This window comes from Vulpes vulpes, chromosome 5 (genome assembly GCF_048418805.1).
Source record: "Vulpes vulpes isolate BD-2025 chromosome 5, VulVul3, whole genome shotgun sequence".
NCBI lineage: Eukaryota > Metazoa > Chordata > Mammalia > Carnivora > Canidae > Vulpes > Vulpes vulpes.
In genome coordinates, this window is record NC_132784.1 from 66,873,286 (window position 1) to 66,888,888 (window position 15,603).

The 15,603-nt window shown below is 50.3% G+C and overlaps 1 protein-coding gene across 7 annotated transcripts in view; it reads right to left on the reverse strand.

Moving 5' to 3' along the window:
- Positions 1–1,261, reverse strand: part of KMT5B (lysine methyltransferase 5B) — a 57,267-nt gene extending 56,006 nt beyond the window's left edge. For 2 of the 7 annotated variants that reach the window (XM_072758558.1, XM_072758561.1), the window contains exon 1: positions 819–988. Coding sequence is in view for 1 of the 7 variants with exons in the window: in XM_026004246.2 (XP_025860031.2) it covers positions 265–458 (194 nt within the window). In the remaining 6 variants the exon portion in view is untranslated. Of the gene's footprint in view, positions 1–264; positions 544–818; positions 989–1,094 lie in introns of those variants that run through there. The other 5 variants (XM_072758559.1, XM_072758560.1, XM_026004246.2 and 2 more) reach the window with 5 other exon arrangements.
- Positions 1,262–15,603: the final 14,342 nt, after the last annotated feature.

A 15,603-nucleotide genomic window follows, 5' to 3' on the forward strand; every position in this document is an offset into this window, starting at 1 on the left:
TACGTAAGACAAGTTTCTAAAAATCATCTTCCAAGAACGAACACACGTTCACCCCCTTAGTAATTCTAGTTTCCCCGCTTGACGGATCGGAAGCGACAGCTCCAGAACGGGCTCAAATGAACCCAAAGACAGAAAGAGTGGATTTCTCCGGGTGCATCGGGCCTCTACACCATCCCCGAAAGTTGGATCCCGTGGTCACCACGGAAACACGGTCCCGCCCCCCCCCCCCCCCCCCCCGGGTGGGAGCGACGCCGAGCCCATCACCTCCGGGTGTGCAGGACAACCGCCACTCGGCGAGCACGGCCGGGCACCGAGGGCGCCGCTGTCAGGGGAGGTCGGGACGGGCGGGGGACCGGCCCCGGTGGAGACCTGGAACCAGGCTCCAGCCCAAACAAAAACAAGCCGAAATGAGCGCGGCAGAGGGAGCAGATTGGGCGAGCCCGATCACGACTGCCCATTGGAGAAGAGGGAAAACAGAGTCCCCCAATCGCGAGCGGCGGGGCTGCTCCCCTCGTGCGGCCGCGGGCCGCCCCGGCGCTGCCCGGCCCCGCGCTGCCCGGCGGCCGCTACCGCTCCCTTCCGGCGGCGGCGCCCACTGCAGGGCCCGCACCCCCGCCCGGCGCCGCCGCCCGCCGCCCAGCGCCGCCGCCGCCCGCCGCCGCCGCCCAGCGCCCCTCCCCCGGCCGCCGCCCCCCGCGCCCGGGCCCCGGCCCCCACCCGGCCCGGCGCCCCCGCTCCCGCCGACCCGCCCCCAGCCCGCCGCCGCCGCCGCCGCCCGGCGCCCCCGCACGCCCGCGCCGCGCCCGCCCCCCGCTCACCGCCGGGCGCTGCCCGCTCCTCCTCGGGGCGCCGCGCGGCCCCCGGTCCGGCCGCTGCGCTGGGGGGTCCGCGCTGCCGGGCGGCACTTCCCCGGCCCCCAAGAAAATTAATCACCAAAAAATAATTCCCGAGAAAAATGGAGAGTAAAATCCAAGATGGCGGCGCCCGCCGCAGCACCGCCCGCTCCATCCGCTGTCGGGAAATAAGTCCCAGCCGCGGCCGGAGCCCCCCGCCCCCACCGCGCCGCGCCCCCGCGTCCCCACGCCCGGCCTCACCTCGCCTCGCGCGCGGCCGCGCCGTCCCGGGGGCCGCCTCCGCCGGGGTCCGCGTCCCGGGTCCTGGCGCCGCACGCGCCGCCGCCGCTGTCCGGGCGCCCTCACCTCATAGCCCCGGAGCCTCGCCTCCCGCGCCGCAGACGCGTCGCCGCCCCCGGTGAGCCGTCCGGACGCCGCCCGGGAACGGTGGAAGGACACGAAAAGGAGTGCCCTCGGCCGGGCGGAGGGACACCGCGCCGCCTCGCGCCACTGCTGCGGCCTCTGTTGCTTTTACGGGACTTGCGGGGGGGTGGGGGGCGGCGGAGGCGGAGAAACACGGGAAAGAAACGAGTTCCTCGCTGGGTGCTCCCGGAGGCGGAGGGACAAAAAGCGAATCTGGGGAGCGAGGGGAGCTGAGCCGCCGCCTCGCGTCGCCCGCGGCGGAGGGATCCGCGCTGAGGTCTGCCGGGATCCCTCCGCCCCTCGCTGCCCTTTAAATCGCGGCTGGAGGCGGCGTCGCCGCGCGCCCTTCGGGCGCCACCCCGGCTGCGTGCCGGTAGCGTTGCGGGTGCGGGTGCGGGTGCGCCCGCCCGGGCCGGCTCCCGGGCTCCCGGGGCGGGGGGTGGGGCCGGGGGTCGCGCGGCCTCTCGGTCCCGCGGCGTGCGTGGGGGGCGCCGCGGGGAGGCGGCCCCACGGAGGCGAGCGTCTTTGTTGTGGGAGTGGGTGTCGTTGCAGCGGATACACCCCTCGGGAGCGTCGGGCGCCGCGCCGCGGGTGGGGGAGCGTGCACTCACCGGGCCACTGGCTTCCGGGTGTCCGCCGGCCGTCGCCGCAGCACCTACTGTGTGCCTGCTCGGCTGGCCGACGCACGGCTCCTTCCGCTTCCCTCGCTCGTGGGGCAGCGCCGGCGCCCGAGATGCAGCCGCACCCCCGCCCGGGACCTTGGGCAGGTGCGGGAGAGGCTGAGGGTCGCGCGCTCCGGGCGCTGAGCTGTGGGAAGGGTGCGAAGCACCGCCCCGGAGTCCTGCGGTCCGATAACACTGGCTACAAAATAACAGCACTAAGACCAACACGTACGCAGCCTTCCCTGGATGGTGGGCGCCGTGCTCAGGCCTTTGGACTCTTCACAACAGCCCTCAGCGGGTGGGAACGTGGTGCTTCTCCCCTACGTGCAGGGAAACAGGTTAGGCGACCCCTAGGAGAGCTAGTCTGGGGGACTCCGGATCTGTGGCCACAGAAGTCAGGTGCTCAGAGCTGGGGCCTGCAAGTGCCCCCTTGGGCAGTGGGTTGCAGTATGTTAGGGAAAAGGGGTGGTTAGGAAATGTGGGAGCTGTAAGTGCAAAGGCCTGGTGGGAGGTGGGGGGGGGAGGCTCCGGCGTTTCCAGGGCAGGTGGATAGATGGATTCCAGGAATCCGTTTTTGCCTTGGTTTCCCTTGTATCCCGAGGGTCTGGCACAGAATGGGCGCACCATAAAGGATGATTCACTGGAGACTGGGTGACCACAAGGACTGTGGTCCAACTAACACCCATACACGTGCTGACCTCATTCACCCTCCTTGACCTTGGGTAGTAGACATGATGCTTATGATTCCTTTCACAGATGAGAAACTGAGGCACAGTGATTTGCCAAGAGTGTGTATGTAACAGGCAGCCAGGGGTCTAGATCTTCCAAACCAAAGTTCTTCCCACTGCTGGCACCTGCTTTCTACCCTTCCCCCTCTAGAAGCCAGCTGGGGTTGAGGGGAGAGTGTGGGTGGAGCCTCACCACCCCTCAACCAAACCAGACCCAGGCACACAGCTTGGGTCTTACTGGATAAGAATTCACCTTGCCCTGTTCCTCTTTGCAGACACAACAGATAATTGCTTTGATTTTGTTAGTTTCTGATTTATCACTAAATGTTCTTTCCAAGATTTTTATAGTGCTTGGCTCCAAATACTCAGATTACATCCCAGAAACCCTGAGATTGCCTTTGCCAGCCCCTCCCCCACTGGATGCCCACAGGAGGCGTGCGCAGGAGGGAAAAGAAGGAAACCCCATCTGCCTGCAGTGGGCAGCCGCAGCCTTGTGTGGCTCTTGGTCGCTAGGCTTCAAGCTCAACTGTGCCTGGGCAGCCCTTCACAGCTAAGCACCAGTGTCCCCCCAACTCCAAACTTTCCAGAGTTCACCCCAACACAGACCCCTGAGACTGACACCAAAATCCCCACCCACCCCCACCCCTATAAAGCCCCCAGATTCCCAAGATGCTGACACTGCCATTTATTCATGGCCCAGGGCCAGGTCAGGTGTTCTGGATAGTGACTTGCAAGGGAGCAGGTCAGACCTACAGCCCAGCAGGGGAGACAGATGAGACCTAAGCTCAGCATCCTCTCAGGCTCCCCTGGCTCTGGATCTGCCTCTCCTCCAGCATTGCTGGCTGCTCTTGTAGCCTTCACTGTGAGACACAGGGTGGACCAGAGTTCTTGGCGCAACTGAGTTGGGCCTCAGGACCTCGATGGAGTAAGGATACGGGGAAGCTAGGGCTAAGCTGGGCAGAGGGCACAGCCCAGAGCGGTCCTCCTGGGGGAGACTGGAAATTTGACTTCCTCACAGTGAGCATGGCCAGCTGGAGGCTCCTGCTGCCAGCTGGCAGGGGAGGGGTGGATGGGGGACAGGAAGTAGTGTGGCCTGGCACCTGCCCAGCCCCCAGGTGACAGGAGCCATTGGCATTTACACTGTGAAGCCTCTGGATACTACAAAGTGGAAGTGCTAAGCCACAGGAGCAGTGGGGCCCCCACTGGGCCTGGACAGATGGAAAGATATTAACAACTCTAAAGAAAGACTCAGTTGGCGGAAGGAGCCTGGCCAGCCCCGGAAGCTCCAGGAGTGCCAGCCCAGCCCGGAGCTGACCTGGGAGCGGCCCCCTTGCCAGAGCACTGGCTGAGGTTTATAGAGACTCTTCCAGTCCTCCCAGCCGGGCCCAGGGATACTCCACAGAGTACCCAGTCTGGTCCCACCAACCCTGCATCACTCTCTAATTTCCCTTCTTCAAATGCTAGGTTCACCCAGCAACTGGCTGGCAGGGATTTGCTTGGTGGAATCTTGTGCCCACAGGGAGGGCCTGCAGGTCACGCTGACCCCAGAATTCTGGGTTGGGCAACAGTGGCTTCTTGTAAATTGATATGTTGACTTTTGACTTTGTACATGTGTCTCACTGTCCCTCCACCCCTGCCCCGAAGACAGGGCTGTTCTGATGAGAGCGGGCATCCAAGACTAATGGGAGAAGGACTGGGAACAAACCCAGGACCATTCCGGTGACCTGTCTGGCCAGCTGCCTGAGCACCACGAGGCCCCCTGCACCATCCTTACCTTCACCTGCCCTGACACTCTCACTCCTCCTTTGATAGGTTAGGAAACCCAGCCTCTGGAAGGTCAGGTGACCTGCCCAAGGCCACATAGTCAACAGCAGGCAGACTTATGGCAGCTTTGAACTGTCTGGGCTACATGTCTGACCTGGAATTGAATCCCCAGCTCCCCAACTTACCAGCCATGTGATTTGGGGCAAGTGATGTGGCCCATCTACACACCACCCATTCAACTGTGAAATGTGCCGATTCTTGGGTCTGCCCAGAACTCACTCATGTCTTTAAAATCGTTCATCTATTTAACGCCCCAATTCTGATTTCCAGCCTGGCCCACTGTTCTGAACTTCAGACTTCACCACTTAGGTATTTACCAAGCATTTCCTATATAGCATAGGAGCGTGTTCAGTTCACAACTGAACACACACACACACACACGCACGCACATACATGTGCACGCTCCCACCTCTCAGTCTTCCCATTGCTCAGGTCCAGTAGCTAGCTTTCATTCCCCATTACCAGCCTTTGTGGCTTTCTCTCCTTAACACGTATCACTGTCTAGCATTCTGTACATTTTACTTACTCATCATGTCTACTGGCTGTCTCTCCTTTCCAGGCTGTAAGCTCCTTGAGGGCAGGGGCTTTGTCTGCCTTGTTCACAGCTGCATCTCCAGCATCCAGAGTAGTGCCTGGGGTGCTGACATAAGAGGCTCGATACATGAAGGATGATGCAGACCTTCCAGCCCTGCTACTGGGCTAAAGCAGGTGTAAGTGTTTCTTCACCTGCTCTTCTGGCCCAGTGGCTCAGGTGTGTTCAGCCGTGCCCACAAAGTGCACAGACCCTTTCATGCCTTTCAAGATCAGGGGTGCCCTGTGATTCGTATCCACCTGGGGCAATCAGACAGGCCCCAGGTACAGCCTTGTGCCCCTGAGGGATGGTGCCCTTTCAGGTCCCCACCACCTCCAAAAAGAAGCCTGACTGTGGTGAGCCCTGTCCTCATGCACACTTAACAGTAAACACAGAAAGGATCAACGGCAGCTGAAAAACTGTTTTCTTCAAGAGCAGGAAAACCTTAATCTTATTATTTTTTAATAATTTCAAACTTACAGGAAGTTTCCAAGTATTACACAAAGAATTATTTTTCCTGAACTGTCTGCCTATAAGTCACTACCCAGGGGCACCTGGGTGGCTCAGTTGGTGAAGCTTCAGCCTTCAGCTGAGGTCATATCTCAGGGTCCTGGGATCAAGCCCCACATTAGGCTCCCTGCTCAACAGGGAGTCTGCTTCTCCTGCTCCCCCTGCTTGTGGTCTCTCTCTCTCCCTCTCTGTCAAATAAGTAAAATCTTAAAAAAAAAAAAAAAAAGTCACTACCCAGATGCTCCACAGCTTCAGAGCACATTAGGGTGTATTTCCTTCCAACTGATATATCTTCCTACAAAACCAGACCCTGGCGAGCAAAGTCAGGGAATCACATCCATAGGTTGTAGTCATTTGATCTTCAGATCACATTCAAATCTTCCCTATGACAATAATGATGTCCTTTATATCAAGGGAACCCATGTTCCCTTGGTTGTCAAATCTCTTCAGCTTCCTTCTGGAACATTCCTCCCTCTTTCTTTGACTTGTATGCCTTTGGCACTCCTGAAGGTTATAGACCAATTATTTTGTAGTATGTCCTTTAATTGAGGCTTTTCAGATGGTTCCTTATGGTTCGATTAAGATCAGGGATCTTTGACAGGAATGTTGCAGAAGCAAGGCCATGTTCTCATCGCATCCTATCAGGTGGTGGAGGACTTCAGTCTGCCCCATAACTGAGGATGTTCATTTGGGTCACTGATAAAGGGATGTCTGCCAAACTTCTCCACTGGAGAGTCACTTGTTTTCCCTTTGTACTAAGTATTCCATGGAGAGATGCTTTAAGAGGACACAAACATCCTATTCCTTATCAAACTTGCAGTGTAGTAATATATTTATGTCAGTATGACTTATGAGTTCCTATTTTTTTTCAGTAGGCTATACTCTGTTCCTCTCTCTCCCTTTCCTTCCTCTCCCCTTCTTCAAAGATTCTTGTGGCAGCTTCATTTATTGTAGCCCTAAACTGGTCACAACACAAATGCGATCAACAAAAGAATGGATAGACCAGTTGTGGTCTATCCACACAATGAAATCCTACCGAAATAAGAGCCAATGAGTTACAACAACAGATGAACTCCAAAAACATTGTGTTGGGGTAACAGAAGACAAATAGAGTACAGGTTGTTTGATTTCAAATATGTGGTGTCAAAAAACAGAAGAAAAACAGACCAATGGGGATAGAAATCTGGAGTCACTCGCCTTTAGGCAGGTGGGAAAAACTTCCAATACGATAGGGACGTTCTGTATTCCAGGGCAGTTACCCAGGAATGTGGGCTCAAGAAAGCTCTCAAGCCAGGTGTCTAAGTTCTGTACAAATTACTGCATGTAAATTATACAATCATAAGAGAGTGGGGGAGATGGGGGGGGGGTAGTGAATTGAACCGAGCTACTGTTCTGTGAAAACCTCTCCTGTTTTTCCATGACTTGTCTTGCGACTGAGTTCATTTTGCAGCATAGGTTTTCATTGGGTGTTACCCAGACATTGCTTCGGGGAAGGACCCAGGTTTAAGATGACACTCATGGTCCAAAGTGCAGGTGAGGGAGCTGAAGATCCTCTCTCCTCCCTCTGGGCTCTGTCAGTATTGCCTCTTGCTGAGTGAGAAGTGAAGGGGAGAGGAAAAACTGCTCCTGTTCCTGATAGGCTTGATGAAAGCTTCTCCGACCAGGTGAACTTCCCTGCTGCAGGCCCTGGGGCCTCCTCTCAGCTGCTATGGGGCCTATATTGGACTGGAATCTCCAGCCAATTTTCAGTTGACCTTGGTTTTCTCTGGCCAGGATATCATGGGGCACCAGGGTTTGCTCTGTTTCATTACCCTTAATTTCCATGTCATACCTCACAGATACACTTTGGGCTATTGGCTTGTCTCTCGGTAAATTCCTAGAGATGGTGTTGCCTGAGTCAAAAGTAGAGATGATTTTCCTCTAGAGCATTCTGGGTAGCCAGGCAGAGAAGATGAATAGGGATGAGGCTCTAGCATTGGGAGTGGAGACCCTGGCTTCAGAGTTGGGGGGCCCCTAGAGGTTCAGTTCCAGAAGACCTTAGAGTTGGGGAGGGAGCTAGTTCACCAAGGGAGAAAGAAGAGTTTTGAGTTTCTCTGTGACATCTTTTTTTTTTTTTTTTAAGATTTTAAAAAAATTTATTCATGAGAGACACAGAGAGGCAGAGATATAGGCAAAGGGTTGAAGCAGGCTCCCTGTGGGGAGCCTGATGTGGGACTCTATCCCAGGATCCCGGGATCATGACCTGAGCCAACCACTGAGCCACCCAGGTGCCCTTCATTTTTTTTTTAAGTTTTTTTCTTTAAGTAATCTCTACATGCAACATGGGGCTTGCACTCATGACCCTGAGATCAAGAGTCACATGCTCTTTCAACTGAGCCAGCCAGGCATCCCTGTGATATTACTCTTGGTCTTTAATCAAATAGTAGAAGAAATGTGATAAGCCCCCAGTGAGCCCACTGACAGGAGAAGCCACAAAGAATCAGAATCTTTCTTTGTTACTTCAATTCACAAGAACAAAATATATTCCCCGGCCCTCAGACATTGCTCACTGCAGTGCCCAGGCCTTGATGGGTGCCCTCAGGAGATTGGATCCTCAGCAACTGCCGCCCAGACTAGAGCTCGGTTTGGGGCTGTGAGTTGCCCTGAGCCAACTAGGAGAAAGAGTAAGAACTTGCCAGAGATATGGAGGTCTCTGGAGTGGTAAGGGGGAGGGTGAACGAGTTCCCAATGTGTGGGAGCAGTACACACTGAGGCTCCGCAGGCCAGGCACAGGTCCCTCCCACATCCTGGTGCCACAGGCAGCTGGCTGCAGCCACACGCTTGTCCAAGCCTCTAGCACCCTGCATCTGAGGTTCTGAAGGCAGAACTGGTTGTACAGGATCTCATTCCAGCCCCGTCCCAGGCACAGACTCTTCATAGGGCATATCTCTTTCCAAAGGGCTTTAAACCAGGCAGAGAAGAATCTTTCAATCTGGAAAGGGCTCCGCTCAGAGGGAGTTGACTCTTCTCATTTGTATTCGTTTCCTGTGGCTTAAAACAACAGAAAATGATTCTCTCACAGTTCTGGAGGCCAGAAGTCCAAAATCAAGGTGTTGACGGGGTGCTCCCTCCAGAAGCTCTAGGGGAGGATCTTGCCTGCCTCTTCCAGCTGCTAGAGGACTCCAGGCACTCCTGGGCTCACTGCTGCATCCCTCCAGCCTCTGCCTCTGCCTCCCCAAGGCCCCTCTCTGTGTCAAATCTCCCTTACCTTTCTCTTATGACACCTGTCGTTGGATTTAGGACCCACCAAGAGAGCCCAGAATGATCTCATCTGGAGATCCCTAACTTAAAATTACATCTGCAAAGTCCCCTTTCCCAAATTAGGTCACATTTGCAGGTTCTGAAGATAAGGACAAGGACATATCTTTGGGATGAGGGGGGACACACCATTCAACATACTCCAGCACTGTTTATTTGGATGCCTGCATTGTCCTGGATTGGGCTAATGGGAACCAATTCAGCCTTGTTTCTGTCCCATTTTATATGCCCCCATGGTTCTTTGGGCCTCAGCCCCAGGATCAATCATTTCTCCAGGGAGCTCTGGTTCCTCTCAGGGCAGCCAAGCTCTGGGTGCCAGGTATGCCCAGGGTCATGGTGGTGGTGGTACTCTCTGGCCCACTCAGTAGACCAAGCCCAAGAATGTATATGTGTATGTCTGTACATGTATATGCACATATAATACACATTTTTATATGTATATATAGTTATGCACATATTTACAGCTAGGTACATTTTTAAAAGATTTTATATATTTATTTTATAGAGAAAGAAGGAGAGAGTGCCTACATGAATGGGTGGAGGGGCAGAGAGGGAGGGAAAGGGAGAGAATCTTGAGCCAACTCCAGGCTGAGCTCAGAGCCCAACACAAGACTCAATCTTAGGACCCTGAGATCATGGCCTGAGCCGAAATCAAGAGTAGGATACTTTACTGACTGAGCTACCCGGGCCCCTCTGCATCTATATTTCTTCTTCTTATTATTATTATTTTAGATTTTATTTATTCATTTGAGTGAGAGAGCAAACATGAGCAGAGGGGAGGGGCAGAGGGAGAGGGAGAAGCAGACTCCTCGCTGAGCAGGGAGCCCAATGCAGGGCTCAATCCCAGGACACTGAGATCATGACCTGAGCCGAAGGCAGATGCTTCACCAAATGCACCACCCAGGCACCCCATCCACAGCTATATTTCTATATCTAAATACATATTGGGGCGTCTGGGTGGTGCATTCAGTGAAGCATCCAACTCTTGATCTCAGCTCAGGTCTTGATCTCAGGATTGTGAGTTCAAGCTCCCTGTTGGGCTCCATCTAAAAAAAATCATAATAAAATAAGTAAGTAGGGCAGCCCGGGTGGCTCAGCGGTTTACACTGCCTTCAGCCTAGGGCCTGATCCTGGAGACCTGAGATTGAGTCCCATGTCAGGCTGTGTGGAGCCTGCTTCTCCCTCTGCCTGTGTCTCTGCCTCTCTCTCTCTCTCTCTCTCTCTCTCCCTCTCTGTGGCTCTCATAGATAAATAAAAATATTAAATAAAATAAAATAAGTAAGTAAATAAATTAAAATGTGTAAACATAGACTTCAACCTAATTCCAATACATTACTGGTTCATTTTCATATTCTCTGTCCACCAACAGTTACAACCCATGACTACTATCTTTGTCTGGGCTGTTATAATACAATACCGTGCGCAGACTGGGTGGTTTAAACAACAGACTTTTCTTTCTCAGGATCAGAGACTGGGAAGTCCAAATCAAGGTGCCTGCAGATTGCGTGTCTGGTGAGGACCTGCTTCCTGGTTCACAGACGGCCTCTTCTCACTGTGGCCTCACACAGCAGAAGGGGGGAAGGAGCTCTCTGCTATCTTGTTTATAAGGGTTCCTCCCTCATGTCCTAATCACCTCCCCAAAGCTCCACCCTCCAGTATCATCACACTGGGGATTAAGTTTCTGTATATGAATTGGGGGGGGGGGGGGAGGACACAAACATTCACTTGATAGCCCTACCATTTACTTTATTTTGATTGCCCCAGGTTTGGCCAGTGGAATCCCCTTCAAGCTGGCACCTGTCCCTTTGGACATGTTCCTGTCATTCTTAGAATACTTCCTTACTTTGTGAAGTCACAAGAAATCCTAGGATCAAGTTGTACTTTCCCTGCCCCAGTTCTGAACCAGTCCTTTCTCTAAGAAGGTCACTTCATGTTAGTGGAGGATGGATTTAGAAAGCAAGATTCTGATGCCAGGTGTGCACATCTCCACTGGTGGATCATTGCTCCTTGGCTCTCTTAGCAGACATGGCAGAGGGAGTATATGCAATCCACACAACACACACACCTACACATATGTATTTCACATATAACTATTATTATTTCTATGTGGTCTGTCTGTCAAAAACAAAGAGTTCAGTTCTATGTTCATAACTCTTCCCCAGCAGTGAGAATCCTGACTCCCATTAACCTCAATAGATGTACTCATTTACTCAAGTCTAAAATACACAGAGGGTAGGGGGCTCTTGCGTAGCTCAGTTGGTTAAGCATCTGCCCTCGGCTCAGGGTATGAGATAGAGCCCCGCCTCCATGTGGGGGTTCTCTGATCAGCAGAGTCTGCTTCTCCTTCAATCTCTGCTCCTCCCTCTACCTCTCCCCCTGCTCATGCTCTCTTTCTCTTGCTCACTCTTTCTTAAATAAATAAATGAAAAATCTTAAAATAAAATAAAATACACAGAAGGTAGCTTCAAAATTACCAACCCATTCCACCACAAAAAGCCACCCTATCAATAAGCGTTCAATATTTGGTTGCAGTTCCTTTTTTTTTTTTTTTTTAGGTAAAATGTACATATATTGAAATTCTCAAATCTTAAGTGTACAATCACGTCCTGACAAATGGATATAACCATGTAACCCACAACCTATCAAGATATTCACATGATCCCCAGAATGTTCCCTCATGTCTCTTGTCTCTTCCCAGTGTCTTCTCCCAGAGGCAGCCACAGTGCTGAAGTTTTTCACCTTTGATTAGTTTTGCCAGTTCTAGAGCTTCTTATAATTGAAGCATAATGTTTCTTTCTTTTTTTTTTTAAGATTTGTTTATTCATAAGACACACACAGACAGAGACACAGGCAGAGGGAGAAGCAGGCTCCATGCAGGGAGCCCAACGTGGGACTCAATCCCGGGTCTCCAGGATCACGCTCTGAGCTGAAGGCGGTGCCAAACCGCTGAGCGCCCCCACCACACCCCGGGGCTGCCCCTGAAGCATAATGTTTCTGTGAGTCATTCATGTTGTTGGATGTATCAGGCATTTGCTCTTTTTTTGTTTTAATTTATTTAAGTAAACTCTCCACTTGTTGTGGGGCTTGAACTCATGACCGCATGCTCCACTGACAGAGCCAGGCTCCCCAGCAGTTTGCTCCTATCATTCCTGATATGCATACAATGCATAGATACCATGACCTTTCTACCTCCCCACCTGCAGCGGACTTTTGGATTGTTTCCAGTTCAGGATACTATGAATAAAGCTACCAGGAACATTCCTGTAAAAGTCTTTTTGTGGGAAAATATTTTCATTTCCCTTGGGAGTAGAATGGCCCGGCCATAGGGTAGGTGTATGTTTAATCATAAGAAACCGCCACACCTTTCCCGGAGTGCTGCACTAATTTCCACTCCCACCAGCAGAGTAGGAGGGCTCTATCTGTTCACCAACTTTTGATACCATCAGTCTTTTTTAAGTTTGGCCATTCTAGGGGGTGTGTAATAATATTTCATCGTGGATGTTATTTGCATTTCTCTGATGACTAAAGATGTTGAGCATTTTTTTTTTTACAAGTTCATTGTCCATTGTGTATCTTCCTTTGGGAAAGTGTGTGTTCAAATCATTGACCAACTTATTAATTGGATTTTTTGTCTTGTTATTAGTGAGTTATGAACATCTTTTATTTATTTGGATACAAGATGATATGTGTTGTATATATATCTATACACATATATATGTATACATACATATATGTATATACATATAAAACAAACTACTTTATTCTAACAAATTTACAAATTTGACAAGTTAGATAAGATGGGTGTATTTCTCAAATGGCAAAAAAATAAAAAAATACCATGAATAACCAAAGAAGGATATAAGAATCTGAATAGGCCAATACCTATATCTATCAAAGAAATTTAATTCATTATTAAAAATTTCCTCTCTCTCTCTCTCACACACACATGCACACACACACAGTCCAGTCCTAGATGTCTTCACTAGTCACTATAAATTCTAGTTTATAAATAATGTAAATCTTATGCAAACTCCTTCAGAAAACAGAAGAGAATATTTCTAACTCATTCTTTTTTTTAAATTTTTTTAACGATTTATTTTTGTTTATTTATGATAGAGAGAGAGAGAGAGAGGCAGAGACACAGGCAGAGGGAGAAGCAGGCTCCATGCAAGGAGCCCGACGCGGGACTCGATCCCGGGACTCCAGGATCATGCCCTGGGCCAAAGGCAGGCGCGAAACCGCTGAGCCACCCAGGGATCCCCTCTACCTTATTCTGTAAAGCTTGCTCCATCCCACTGCCATAACTGAAAAAGATATTACAAGAAAATAAAGTCACAGAAGGACATCTCTCATGATAGACATGCAAATATTCTTTTTTAAAATTTATTTTTATTTTTTAATTAGAAAATTGGGATGCCTGGGTGGCTCAGCGGTTGAGTGTCTGCCTTTGGCTCAGAGTCCTGGGATCGAGTCCTACATCAGGCTTCCTGCATGGAGCTTGCTTCTGCCTCTGCCTGTGTCTCTGTCTCTCTCTGTGTGTGTCTCTCATGAATAAATAAATAAAATCTTAAAAATAAATAAATAAATTGAAGCCATAGACAGGAAAGTGTATAACATACCCAGGTGGGGGGCAGGACTTCTTTAGTGGAAATAGCCCTGCCATCACTGATGTTTGGAACCAGATGCCAGAAGTTCCACCATTGAGATCCCTCTCCCCCAGCCCAGTGATGGTGGGGAATGAAGGTGAGGACAGTGAGGATAAGGGTGGGGGAAGAGTCTTGGCTTCAAATGTCTCACGGTCTAGTCACTACAGGAGGGAAGTGATGTGCTTGTGCATTAACTCATTCATTCCCCAAATATTTATGGACTGTCTCCTTTCAGCCAGGAGCCCATGCTAAGTGCTAGGGATAATGTAACAAAAGTGCCTAATTCTTGCTGTCATGGTGCTTCCAGGCTCCTGGGTGAGACAGAGCCAAAGCAAACATGCATTGGGAGAAGGGAAGAGGCAGGGCTCTTCTGAGGAGGGTGGGGTTGATGAGGCTGACCTGTTTTAGAAGCAGCCACAGCCCGGCCCTACATGGGCATCCTTGGACCTCAGGGAGCATAGGTGCCAGGCCCGCCCAGGCCAGTCCTGGCTGTCCTCCCTGCAGGCACTGGCCCACTCCTCCCCCTCCAGGAAGCAGTTCTTCTTCCCTCTTCCAGAGCTGGCGTTGAAGAAACACATGGTCAACAGGGACCTGCAGGGACCTGGGAAGGGAGGCAGAAGGCAGGTGGCAGGCCTTGGGAAGAGGTACTGGCTTCATTCCCCTGGGTACTGGCTGCCAGGGTACTCAGCAGATGAGAAGGGTTGCAGGGAGGCAGAGCCAGCTCATCTCATGGCCTTGAGGGAGGTGCTCCTCCATGCAAATATTCTTAATAATATATTAGCAAAATAAACCCAGCAATATAGATGACAGATAAAAACACATAGTGACAAAGTAGGGTTTATCCCATGAATGCAAGACTGATTTAATACTGACAAAAGTCAATATAATTCACTACATTTATGTAAAGAAACTTATGTCAATTAATTAAAAGGAGAGGGAAAACCCACGTGACATTTTAATAGATATATTTAATAAGAAGTTGACAGAATTCAGTGCTTTGATGATTTAAAGAGAAGAAGAGGAAAGAAAACCATCAGCAAATTTGGAATAGAAGTGAACTTGTTCAATCTTAAAAAGGCTGTCCTCGGGGATCCTTGGTGGCTCAGTGGTTTAGCGCCTGCCTTCGGCCCAGGGCATGATCCTGGGGTCCTGGGATCGAGTCCCACATCAGGCTCCCTGCATGGAGCCTGCTTCTCCCTCTGCCTGTGTCTTTGCCTCTCTCTCTCTCTCTCTCTCTCTCTCTCTCTCTCTATATATATATATATATATATATATATATGTCTCTCATGAATAAATAAATAAAATCTTAAAAATAAAAAGGCTCCTCAAGAAACCCAGAGCTGACATCACACTTCATAGTTAAAAAGCATTAGGTTCTCTTCCTAGATCAGGAGCAAAGTGGCTGCATCTATGCATACCACTTCTACTCAACACGTACAGGAAGGCCTGACCAGTGCAATAAGGTAAGAAAAATTTAGAAGCATAAAGATTAGAAAGGAAGAAGTAACTGTCCCAACTAGTAGGCAGCATGATTTTTTATACAGAATATCACATAACAACCACAACACATTAGTAGAACTAATATATGAATTTGGGGAAGTCACAGAATACCAGGTCAATGTAAAAAAAATAAGCATATTTCTGTAAACCAACAACAAATTGGAAAAAGAAACTTCATTTACAATAACATTAAATACTTAGGGCTAAATTTAACAAACCTAACACAAGACCTGTATATTGGAATTGCCAAATATATCTGAGAGAAATAAAACAGTCTAAGTAAATGGAGAGAGGTATCTTATATATGGATTGGAAGAGAACAGACAACTCAGTTTAAGAAATGGGCAACAGATCTGAACAGACAATTCACCAAAGTAGATATACAGATGGCAAATCTGGGTTTGGAAAGCTGGTCAATATAATATATCCTTAGGGACTTGCAAACTGAAACAATGAGATACTACTCTCACCTCTCAGAATGGTCAGAATCCAAAAAGTAGACAATAATAAATCTTTTTTTTTTTAAGATTTATTTATTTATCTACTCATGATAGACAGAGAGAGAGAGAGAGAGACAGAGACACAGGCAGAGGGAGAAGCAGGCTCCAC